Consider the following 12,873-nt stretch of genomic DNA (forward strand, 5'->3'; position numbering starts at 1 on the left):
GGCCTGGAGCAGGGCCAATCCTCCGAGCAAAATGTCTTGAAGCTATAACAACTGATTCAAGGTCAAAGAACAATTAAAAGGGATCCATCCTCCCCCTCCTCAGCGCTTAAGAATTCCATGGTTTCATATTTCTTCATAACTAGCCTAATAAACGATCCTGGCAAATAAACCCCTCGCTCAGCAAAACTCAGCTAAGTAACACAGATTCTACTGGAAAACTAAGCATATGAGGAACATAAGGCTGGTTTGGTCTGGGAGTGAGAAGGTAGCCACTGAAACCCTCAAGGTGGTAAGAACACCATTTGAGATCAAACTTTCGTTGTTACCTTTCTCAAAAATTAAGATGCAACACCACTAAGAAGGATCTATCAAATAAAGTTGTATACCACTGTGACCGTGTGCCTTCCTCCCCAAAGAATTGATATAATGTAAAGCATTCCCATTTTGCTCAAGGAAGTTCATTATTAGCACCATACCGTTCCTTGCAATTGGAGGATTATTTAATTGCTTTCTAGCAGGTTAATCCCCTTTCATTCTGTGACCTCTAAATCACCCCGGGCTTTTGCATTTGCCCTACTTAGAATTTAACATCCTCAATACCCAAAGCCAGTACTCTATCAAAGTATGTGCCCCTTGCCAACAAAGCCAGCAACTATCTTTAGAGAAAATGCCACTCACTCTTCTAGTACCTGCAATCCATTCAGTTGGTCTTTTAGATTATTCCTCCTAAATTTAAAATCAAGCCCTCCTCCTCTCTGCTATATGTCTGCCTAAACTCACTGGGAAATAGTGAGTAAGTGTACTGGGATGGCTACCACAGGTGTAATCTAATCTAGGCCTATTTCACACTCATTAGCATTAGTTTAACTCCACAACAACTGTGTGCTACAGACACTGTATACCCATCTTACAAATGGGGAAGCTTGGGCTGAGAGCAGTTTATGTTGTCTGCCCAAGATCTACCAGGCTTCAGCCTCGTGCCTGTGTTCCTACAATAACCCCCCCTGGGATGGCCTTCCTGCAGCCTCAATCCATTCTCTGCTGAGCTGTCGGATCACCTTACTAAATAAAGGCTGAAGCATATTAAGTCACCTCTCAGCTAAAGAATGTCCGTAGTACCCTAACATCTAGCCCAGGGCCTGAAGAATCTGACAAATCTAGCTTCCTTGTTTTAACTTGAGGCCCTCCAAGCAACATACTCCAATACCAATCCATGCTTTGGCAGGGCTTATGCAGAACTCCTTCCAAGCCCCACTCCCTGTCTACGAAGCCCGCTCAAGTATCATTTCCTTTCTGCAGCCATCCCAGACAGCCCTGAGCAAAGTGCCATTTCCTTCCTGCTGGCAAGGTGCACACCTCTACCCCGGCATTTTCACAGGTTTATTGTTATGGTCTCTTTCACCTATCACACTGATACTATTCCTATTTCCAATCTCTGTTTTCTAGGTGTCTAGCATATAAAAAGGATTCAGTAAAGGCGTGCTGAATTAATTAGCAATTGAATGACAGCTGATCACCGAAGATTCTCTCAGACTTGGGAAACAAAAGGCAGCCAGTCCCAAAACAGAAAGCACAGCTTCACAAAGGCTGACAGTGCAGTTCTTGACAAGAAATTCCCCCATCCCCCCACCCCAGCCCAAGCTCTCTTGATCCAGTGAAACTGTGACACTGAACTCTGACACCCACGGTCAGAAGAACGAACTATGTGTAGGTGTGTATGTTTCAGGAATCTCCTTTGGGAAACCACCTTGTTTTCAGGGCCCCATAAAGAGAAAAATGTAAATAAGAGAACCATTTAACCTGCCACTGCTCTACCGTGTTAAGCTGTTTAATCTGTTAATAAACATAGTCAGAACAAAGAGAAGACGACAGAACTCATTAAGAATAACGAGACTGGTGACAGAAAATAGAGCGATGGTAGGAACCACTATGTGTAGCACAGGGCACATACCCATTTCTCCCTCTTCTCTCCTTACTAGTGAAAGATACTAATTATGCCTCTGGCAGGCGACATGTGGACCCCCTTCAAAGCAGCTATTTAAAGATAAATACACTGCAGGCAAACACTTCAGGCCCGGCAGCACTATTCATTCCATTCTCCTTTCCTTCAGAAATTTTAGGTCATATTAAATAAGGGAGAGAGCCTTGCCAAACTTAGCGGAAAGGTCTCCAAGTACCTTAAAACGGATTTAAAAAATCTCTAAAGCTTTTTATCCCTGAAGGACTGACTAGCTAGTATGTTTACATATCTACACTAATCCCAGTATTATTAATGGTATAGAGGGTTTTTTCCCTGCACCCAAGGTTTTCGTTGAAGATACTGAATAGAGTTGTGGAGAGAGGGCATGGTCTTGGGCTGGCCGGGTGTCATTAATGGCAACGAACCAGACTCTGAAAACTCCATCTGCTGCTTTTCCATCCACCTCAAGATTTACTCTCTTTCATATTCCAAATCAGTGCCAAGACGATTACAGGTAATAGTTGGGGACTAGAGAAAGGGGTGGTCTATAACTCTTGGCAACAAATATCACTGCCCGGTCTTTGATTTGATTCCTTCATTATTTCTGCGGTCAGACTTCCTTTCCTATAAATAATGAGCTTATTAAAAATGCCTTCTTTAATCCTAACAGTGCCTGCTGTCACCCAAGGGTGATGGAGTGCCTGGACTCCCAATGCTGAACCTGCAGTTTGGAGCTCTGACAAGCTCTATTTGATTTGGAATCCGCATCAAAAAAGAAGAAACAGAATTAGAACGCAGGTATGAGAATGTTAAATCAGATTCCCAATTGTCAACTTCTCCTGAAAATACTTCAGATGAGGCAAAGACGTAAGTGAGGATATGAGTTATCAGGAGTTGATAACAAAAAGTAAGAAATACATCTAAATGTAAATAAGAAATTAGATAAATGATGAGATGTCTGCCAAATGGGACAGGTACTTATGTGATACTATTTATTTATGTGACTCTGGAAAACCAGACTGCCAAAATAAAAACACAATGCAATTCCATTTCAGGGGAGTGACTCATATCATATATGCACATAGAAGGCTTAAGAGATATTCTCACCATAGAGCTGGTTTACAGTTATCTCTAAGAGATGGAGGGAGGGTAGTTTGAGTTTATTCTTTTGCCTATTTCTCCATCTTTTCTGCTAATGTTCCCAAGAGGAACATGAAATACTTTTATGACCAAAAAAAAAAAAGTTTAATACTTTATTGTTCTTAATTTTTAAATTGAAAGAAAAGTATTAAAGTAGTACCACTACAACAGGGATCATCTATGTAACCTTTGTGCTCTTCAAAACAGTTTTAATTAGCTCAACCAATTACATATTAAAAAATATGTCATCTAATGCCATCAAATCCATCAGATATCCAGGATCATGAAGGTACCATACAAATCACCTATCGTTTTGGGCTTTTAGAGCTAGATCAGGTAAATACACCCAAACACTCAAAAACATAATTTTTAAAATAAAGCTAAAGATGACTCACACTTTTAATACCACAGATCTAAAAAGTATAGGAGAAAGTAAAAGAGAGTGCAATGTCATGTCAAATCCTTAATGTATATCAGCTAAAATCAAATAACAAAACCTATTTTATTGTCTGAATTATAAATAGAGGTATACATTCCCAGGGCTCAGAGCATTTTTCCAATATTGTTTTAAACATTTTCTAGGTTTCACTTATTAAAACCTTTGTTCCATCTGAAAACTCAAAGAAGTACATTGTGGTTGTGAAAAGAAATGATTCTTCTTTTTGTCTAGTCTTGAAACATCAAAGCTGAGTATCTAGTAATGTTTTCATTAGATGACATTTACTTCAGTAATAAGCACCTCTCTAAAAAGTAAGATCCTCTCCACAAATCTTCCCAAACCACAGATAATATGGTTTTTTTAAATAATGCATATATAGGCACAAACACACACTCTCTAAAAATGAGTCATGCCCCCTTTATAGTAACCACTTTTATAACTTAATTCCATAATCAATACAGCAACCTTCTGACATCCTAATGGAACAAGATCAGTGAATCCTGCTAAAGAAAATTAAATAGTTAAGTCATGGCTCCAACTTAAATCTGGCTCTGACTGCATTAAAAAGCCATGCATGGCCGAAGGAATAAGAGTGCCACCACCACAGAACATTAAAAATTTACCAGAACCATCTTGCTGCTAATGACACTGCTGACCCTTCAAAGACTCCTTTAACTCAAATTGGTTCTTCTGAGCTTTTTGTCCCACTCACTCCCCATTACTGATAGCACACCACACCCTTCCAGCCTCAGCCTGGTGGTCATTCTTACCTCTTTTCCTCCCTTCAACCTTCACAGCCAATCCAGCACTTGATACTTTTATGTGAGGTTCTTGTACATTACTTTCTATCTTCACCCTCAACATCTAGAATCTTGCAGCAAGAAGCTATGTAAAACCTAATAGAGGCAAACTGGTAGGAGGCCCACCTACCTCATCTCCCTTTAGTCAAGACCAAGTGATCCTCAACTGCTAGCAAATGTCTCATTGAAATATAATTATTCTCCTTCATGTCTTCAGAGGACTATCACCAGCCCATAATGTCAAATGTAAACCTTACCTCTTCATATTCCCTTCCTAACAATTCAGACCTAAAGCAAATCAGTGAGAGAGAACAACCAGGGAGGGAGGGACAGGTAACCAGGTGGAGTGTCAGGGCCAGGGTAGAGTGAAGAGGATATTCACATACTGGACTAAGGGTTGTCAGAGCTGAATGAGATTAGAAGGGCTCCATTGGGGGGAAAGGGGAGAGAAGCAGCGGAGGTGGGAGGGGGTTACACCGGAAAAGCTTAAACAAATAAATACATTATGGATAATAGGAGCTTGGTTTCTCGATGTTCGATATGAAACGGAAGAAAACTAGAATGAATCCTTTGGTTAGTTAGACTGAAATTTGAAGTACTGGTGCTAATTCATGGTTTTTAATATACAGAGACATAGATATAACATCTAGAGATACTAAACAAGCACGTGTGTACATGTGCACCCATACACACAGTTATCACATTTACAGAGCACCTAGAGGAAATGATACTCCAACAGCTGTGGACGCACTTCAGGCCTAGAGCATGGCCTCTGAAGGGCAGCCACGCTTGAAAAAACAACGCTCCTTGGAGAAGTGGCTGATTCCAGGGCTGAGGGAGAGAATGTACAAGATCAGCATGGAACATTTTGTTGCGCCAGAAAGCAAAGCTGGAAAGATGACAGGTACATGTCAAAAGGACAAAAGAGCCGGCTTGAAGGGTCTCTGGTGATGATATCTAGAACAATCTAAACACCAAAATAAATGATGCTCACAGATTATAACCTTTTGAATAAAATCGGAAATGAGTCCATACAAATACAAAAATAAATTGAGTTTGATGAAAAATGTAATATAGAGTTCTAAAGAACCTCCCAACAAAATATGTATAAATTACAAAGGCTACAAGCTAACTTTACACAGTGGAGAAGCCTGACAGACCAACCTGAATCAAGTGATCGACATGAACACCACCCACAAAAGGATAGACTGAAAGCTTGTACTATCCAACAGGAGGCAATGAGAAGACTAAAGAATCACTTCTGTGATATCTGTTCCCAATACAAAACCTGAATGAACCTAATAATGAGGAAACACTAGACAGCCCAATTGGGTGTGGGAGTGGGGGTGGGGGAGGCGCACACCTTCTACAAAACAACTGGCCTGTAATCCTCAAGTATCGAGGTCATGAAGGACTAAGACAGTGGAAGTATGCAGAGTTAGCAGACTAAACAGACAACAGTTAAAGACAATGCCCAACTCTGAACTGGGTCCGTATGCTCTGAACTCCGACTAAGGCATTTAAGGTCATGTGAAACGGGGGTTTGAGGGTTACATGGTAGTAATGTTATTACTGTGAAGGTCCTAATTTTGATGGTTATAGAGACTGTCCTTATTTTAGGAACATATACACTAATATGTTAAGGAGCAATGGGGCATCAGGCAGAAATTTTCTCACAAGTAGTTTCGGAAAAAGTTCTTTGCGCTGTACCTGAGTTGCTGTAACTTAGTTCAGAATGTTTAAGAGAAAAAAAGTACATAACCCTGAACTTCAAGCCAATCACCAATAAGAAAGACCTCACCCACCTATTCATTTTCTCTCAACTAAACACACCAAAGGAACTCTCGAAGTTCATAACTTTCTAATGCTCTTCTCTGTCATTCTCATAAAAGGCTCCTCAATCTCTCTGCCAATCTTTTGTGTTCCTCCCTCACAACTGTTAGAAAACTTAGTTCCTATAGTAAACGCTTTCCCAAATAAGGCCGTACAAATCCAAATCCATCCTTTCTTACAAAATTTTATCCTCATCTTGTGTACTCTGGTCCTATTTACATTAATCAACCAATATTTTTACTGCTAGTAAACTTAGAAATTGAGTCATATGAATACAGAAAGAGACATATGAAGACTCAAGCACCCTCTCAGTGGGATTTCTCACTTTAAACTCCACCTCGAAGCAGGCTGGGGCACTGAAAGCAATATGCAGAAGAGATCAAAGCTAACATTTATTCCAGTGTGTGGTCTTATTCCTTTTTCTTTCAACTGGGCTGGCTGTTCATTCCAAAATTGACTGGTAGCACACAGTCTTACCTCGAAGGCAGAGAAAAGTAAGAAAATCTTCTGTCTTAGGCTTCCTTTTAGAGAGGTCAGAAATTTGAGTAGCTGGAGGGGGTAGCGATGGCTCCACTATCTTTACTGGAGTTGTGCTGGGACTATTCGGCTGAGATTGAGCAAACTTCCTTTGTGCTTGCAGCCTGGGCCTGTAAAAGCAAAAGTAAATTAAAAATAAATTAAATAGAGATCGGAGGATATAGATCTACGTGAGGCAATAACATTATGAAACAAAACGGAAAAAAGACCCTATTTCAAGGGAATGCCTTCTAATTAAGGTTCTATATCTCTCACACCCTCATAAACCATAGGCCTGCTTTAAAGGGCAATAAATTGGGTTAAAGGGCTGTGTTTTATACGCTGATTTAAAAGATGAGCCACAAGCACATGTATATATGTGTGTGCCAGCATGTGCCTGTGCACAGACCACTTGTGTGCCTGGGTATTTCAAAAACTACATGTGGTGGGATTACTGGCTTATGTACTTTTGATTTAGCCCATAGTGATGAGAAAATGCAAATCATCCTGCCACATTTCTTAAATTTGTCAACATGATACTGTCACAAATATATGATGCCCTTCATATTGTGTCCTTACACCTAGTCCACCTTGGCCTGTCCATCCATCACTGACACAATCTTGCACCCCCACCTCTAATCACTTCTGATTCCAATTAAGCCACGTAAGTTCGCTACACTAATTAAAGGTTGTAATACGGAAAAACATATATATTTCTCTTGTCCATCCAAAGACCTTCTGTCTCTGCCAAATTATGGATCTGCCTACATGAGTCAATCCAAGTCCCTTAGTTAGGAATTTGGAGAACTGGTCTTAATCTACCTTTCAGTCCTCTTCCCCATTACAATTCTACCTAGATATTGACCCCTAACTTATCGACTTAGTGTCTAAAAACCACAACTTAGAATTCTTTAACTAAACATCTTTTACTTACAAAATCTTACATAAGACTTATCTTTCCACAATTTGAATACTATGAATCTTGGAAAGATTTCTTTCCTAACACTGCTGGCACCATAGCCAATTAGTTACCTTACCTTTCTCTATAAGTACCCTAACATGTATAACTAACCTTTATGTATAACTAATCATAAATTGTTTCATATTAGCTCTTCCTTTAAGGATCTCAATCCATAATAGAAGTGGGCACCTCTGAGAGTGAGAACCTGTGTGTGTACTTGCTTCAAACTGTCTATCCAGCCGTGGTCATAGAGATACTCAAGAAACACTATCTGAGGTCAGGAGGTTAAAAAAACGAAAAAGAACCAAGAAGCAGCCCTACAGCACAGTGCTTTATCTGGATCTGGTCAGAATCACAAATGAGAATCAATCACTGTGTGGGACTAATAACGCTAGTTCAACTCAAGGTTGCTTTGAGTATTACGTAAGAAATAAAAAGAAATACAATATATTTGTAAAGCACAACAAGTCTTCCCTTAAGAATTGTAGGGATTATTAAAAATGGTATCTTAAAACTGCTGACAGTCAAAAATACATAACATTTTAAATTAACTTTCTAATATTTAACAAAATACTTCGTTCAGCGAAATATACATTACAGTTTTCTCCTTTAAATTTAACCTCCCTTGAGTCCTGACCAATCCCTACTCTTGCCTCTCCTCTACCTTCTACCAAAAGCACTACTGTAAAGATGATATTCCCGGTGCAAACTGACATTTGGAAAGGAGACAGCACAACCACTTTGTACTTACTGGGCAACCTGCGGTCCTTAAAATCTGCGAACATCACAGCTAACCAAAAGCCCTTTAGAACTCAGGAATAACCAAAGTGAAATAGCCACATTAACAAGGTATCAGCAGAAAGCTAAGCAAGTTTCACAACTTTCCAAGTGTTATAAATGGCAATGCGACTGTGTCCATATTACGGAAAACAAAGAGCTTTTTTGCAACCAGCTGACTACCTGAGCTTTTTTGCAACCAGCTGACTACCTGTACGTAAGACAAGACAGGCCTGAAGTGTGTGCTGAAGAAGCCACCAAGCCTGGAGGAGTGACCTTCAAAAGGGGATACTTGAGGATCAGATTTTAGGGGAAAGGCAGGTGACACTGAGGCTTTACAGTGGTGCTTCTCAAACTATCTGACATGAGGACCGGTTTGGTGTTGGTTTATTTTTCCCCCTTGAGATTTCCTATCTTTTGCAAATGGGTATTTTTATAATATAAAACAATCGAACTAGAGAAAAATGAAATTTTAAAAAGATATAAAATACAAGCCCAAATTTATTATTATTAGATTCAGCAAAGTCACTCTGTCAAAATGCTTTGTTTCTAAAAAGCTATCTTGATTTCTATATTCAACTCACTAGCACCTGGTAGTAGCCCATACCTTGAACAGCACTGCTTCAAGAGGTAGCGCAAGGCTATAGAGAACTCGACCACGTTCCAATAGCCACAAACACCCACCCTTCTCCCCGCCCAGTGCGATGCCACCCTCCAGGTGGACTGATCCCAACAGAACTACCCTGGCTCTTCCAACAAAGCTTCTCCTCTCCACCAACCATTCCATTCTGTTAAAAGAAAATCCATGTCGTTTCATTCTACTAAAAACTTTTTTTTAAGTTGGCAGTTTTATAATACGTACATCTTCACTGAAATGGACACAGCTCAGACTCTGAGCATTGAAGGATTTTATAGAAATCTTCCCTGCATGTGAACAGGATGTTCCATGTTTATTGCTTTTTCAAAAGTCAGCAACAACAAATGCCACACATTATGGGAAGACGGCGAAGCCATAATGAAAAACAAACACCAAACACAGACAAGGCGCAGATGACAGAAGGGGACACGGTGAGACAGTTTACAATTTCAGGACCCCAAAGATAAACTGCTCCTACCATTGTTCAAATAAAAGCCACTTTTTGCCTGATGACTTTCTCAGTGAGACCATGAAAAATAAGGCAATAATAGATTAAAAAGTGGCAGTAAAACAAATTACCCCTCAGAGGAATAAGCCAAGCTCCCAAGTGATGAAGCATTTGTGAGACCCAGCTGAAAGCAGAAACAAGACAAACCAGTATCTTTTTTAGAGGCCAGAAGAATCTGTACTTTGCAGAAAGGGCAAGTCTGCGGTTTGGCTTTTCATCCTGCAGAGTGTCAGGAGGATTACAAAGGTGTTGACTTTACTTCGCTGGCCCCACACAACAAAAGAGTTTGAGTGACATAATTTAGAGGCCAAATCCAATGGAGTAAGCACTCTTAACCACTCAGCTATATTTGAGGGATAGGTGATTCATTCTAATTCATTCTAGAATGTCTGAAACAAGGAAATGAGTGTATGCTATCTTAAATCAGTAAAGAAAAGGAGGTGTGCAGATGTGCTGAAGAACCAGAATATCTGCCCTGGAGATGCTGGGGCTGAGCTGAGGGGCAGGCAGGACAGATCAGATACGTACCACAGGCTGAAAAGGGAAGTGGGGCTCTGGCTGTCCCTGAATGTAACCTGCTAATCCCCAGCAGCACCCAAGCAAGCCATGTGGTACATCCACCCACTGCAGCATTTCGTTCCCCAACCCTTTCCATCAGCTGACTGACATTTTAACCAGAAACAGCACCTTCCATTCCTTACTAGAGCATAAACGCTTTAAAATGGAAATATCGTCTGAACTAAGGAAGTTCAGAGTCATCATGGCGATGGGAGTGCGAGTGGGGGAAGAGTATGGAGTCTGAGCAAAAACAGCACGTGAGGCCTCCAAAGCATTTCAGCCTTGAGTTTGGCAAGGATGGCCCTTATTGCCTACTGGTAATACACAGAAATGCCAGAACACAGAAAATACAGCTGTTTGTCCCTCGTGCAAACCACAAAAAAATCAACTAAAGCACAAGTCACTTCCACATTAGAATTTTGTTAAGTGATTAAGGAAGGAATTTCCCCTACAGAAGCCTCCTTCAGTCTAGAAACTCTAGGTGTATCCTTGCATCAACGAAACCAACTAAATCAAATTCTCAGCAAACCAAGTTACACAGATCAAACAAACATAAGCCAATTGAGGAAGAAATGAGTATATTTATATATGAATAAATATATTGAGGGTAACACTTTATTTACAGTGTGTTAAAAATCTAGAGTTGGGAGCAGTGGGGGTGAGAGAACAGAAGTACTAGTTTCAGATCAAATCATCATTGTCACTTACTTTCCATGGTGTAAATGTGTACATACGAATTAAAGGACTAAAAAATGAAAATGGTTAGTTCTTCTGACATTCTGTGGGTCCAAAAGAGTAGGCTCTACTGTACTACAGTCTCTTCTTTATGACCTATTCCTGCACAGAGCTGTTACTGTGTCTCGAGGACAAGCCCTCCATAAGTGCTGAGAAGGACCAGTAGGACACTACACTGCTGTACCATTTTACAAACCACCCAATTCGTCATTCATTCTTTAGGAATTAAACACATGAATGTTTTCTGAGCAGAGGGGCAGAACGAATGGCAATCCAGCGGTGCCAGGGAGATAGCTGGATGGATCTCAGGCCTCAAAGCAACAGAAGAGGTTAAGACATGCTAATCTGGGGAAAGTTATTGGCCATCCCAGCATAAGTCTACACAAAACAAAGGTCAACCAAAATTCAGTTTCATTAATAATCAGTTTCATAGTAATCTATTAAGCATCTGCCCACGTGGTCACAAATTCTACCATCACCACAGTCATCACTTAATAAGAATTTACTGAGCCACCTGCCCATTATCAGCTTCGTCTAACAAACAAGGCATGGTTCTGGCTCTTAACCACTATGAGGCACAAGGTGCCATCCCACCATAAGGCATGCAGTTGGTACCCACGTGTCCTCACAGTGCACAACGGTCCATGGGCTATTATCTATTGGACCCAGGAGAGGATGGTTCTGCCACACATCCATGCACACAAGACCAGCACACATCAGAGACTGCATGGGCTGGGGGGTGGGGAGGTCCATCTAATTCTTTCCCTTTCAGTCCCAGATACACACAGGAAGGCACTGTTTTTCTCCTGAGCCGTCTCTCATTTAGGTTAAGTTATCATGGCAAACAAAAAATTATTTTGCACTTAAAATTTTACCCCCTCAAAATCCTTTTCAAATACATTTCGTATTTAGGTTAAAAAAAAAAAAGTATAGCACCTTTATGGGAAGGAAAAAAACATATCAAAATAATATAAACGCTGGCATTATTTTGAAAGTCAACAAGTAAATTGCAAGGCAATGCTTGTAAAGAGACTCCACTGATGAGCCGACAAAGTCCTATGCCAAATATTTTTTGTTTTGTTCTAATACCCTCTGTGTGCCCCCTCTCGCCTCCCCAAATCGTGCATTTAGAAGCTTCCCGGGCAGTCTGCCATCAGAAGCCTCACAAGCGGGTGGCACTGTTTCTCCAGGTTTCCTCTGGGGTTATCTTCAGAATGGAGTTAACCAGCTTATTGCTATCTCTGTACTCAATCTCTAGGGCAGTCCTAAATATGGCATAAAAGCGATTTCTAGGTTAATTAAATTCCATTTCTGTCCAGGATTTCTTGATAGTTTACAAACCCAAGGAAGACACAGTGCATGCACACAATTTGGAAGGACAGAACAGGAGCAAGAAGGACTAGGTGATTTAAAGAACTGCCCAGCTGGTCCCCTGTTGAGGGACATGTAAGCCAAAACACCATTTTATTAACTTGATTTTCCAATATTAAAAACGTAAGCTGGTAAATCCAATTATTTAGATTACATCTCAATTCTAAACAAAGAGCAAGGAATGGGTGGGAGGGGAGAGTCTGTTCATTCAAAAAATAAGACACGTTGTGTCTGGCAAATGCAAAATGACCAGCATGGCTGCACTCTTTGTACCGGTGTGGGATCAGGCCCTGAAGGTTTGCCAATTTGCTGAAAGACCTATTCAAAAAAAAATTTCCTGTGTTTCCATCCCCAAAATAATTACCCACTCTATTCTACCCCCAGACACACACACTACAAACCTGGCAGCTATTCAAAGAAACAAGAGTGTGCCCGCGTGTGTGCACGTGAATACACTGGCGATTGTGGGGGGTCGGGCAGGGAATATCTCCTACCCAGGGCAAGCTGCCCACCAAATTCAAATGCAAGTGTAGTTGTGGGCAAACCACACAGGATGGTTGTAAACATCCTGTAGAGTAAGGAGAAAATAAACACATCCTCAAGTGAACCCAGAGGCTAGCAGAGACCAACTCATACCG

The 12,873-nt window shown here is 40.7% G+C and overlaps 1 protein-coding gene across 1 annotated transcript in view; it reads right to left on the reverse strand.

Moving 5' to 3' along the window:
• JARID2 (jumonji and AT-rich interaction domain containing 2) overlaps window positions 1-12,873 on the reverse strand; it is a 239,547-nt gene that overhangs the window by 59,199 nt on the left and 167,475 nt on the right. The window contains 1 exon segment of the mRNA XM_039857822.1: window positions 6,650-6,819. Coding sequence (XP_039713756.1) covers window positions 6,650-6,819 — 170 coding nt within the window.

This window comes from Pteropus medius, unplaced genomic scaffold, assembly GCF_902729225.1.
Source record: "Pteropus medius unplaced genomic scaffold, Ma_sr-lr_union100, whole genome shotgun sequence".
NCBI lineage: Eukaryota > Metazoa > Chordata > Mammalia > Chiroptera > Pteropodidae > Pteropus > Pteropus medius.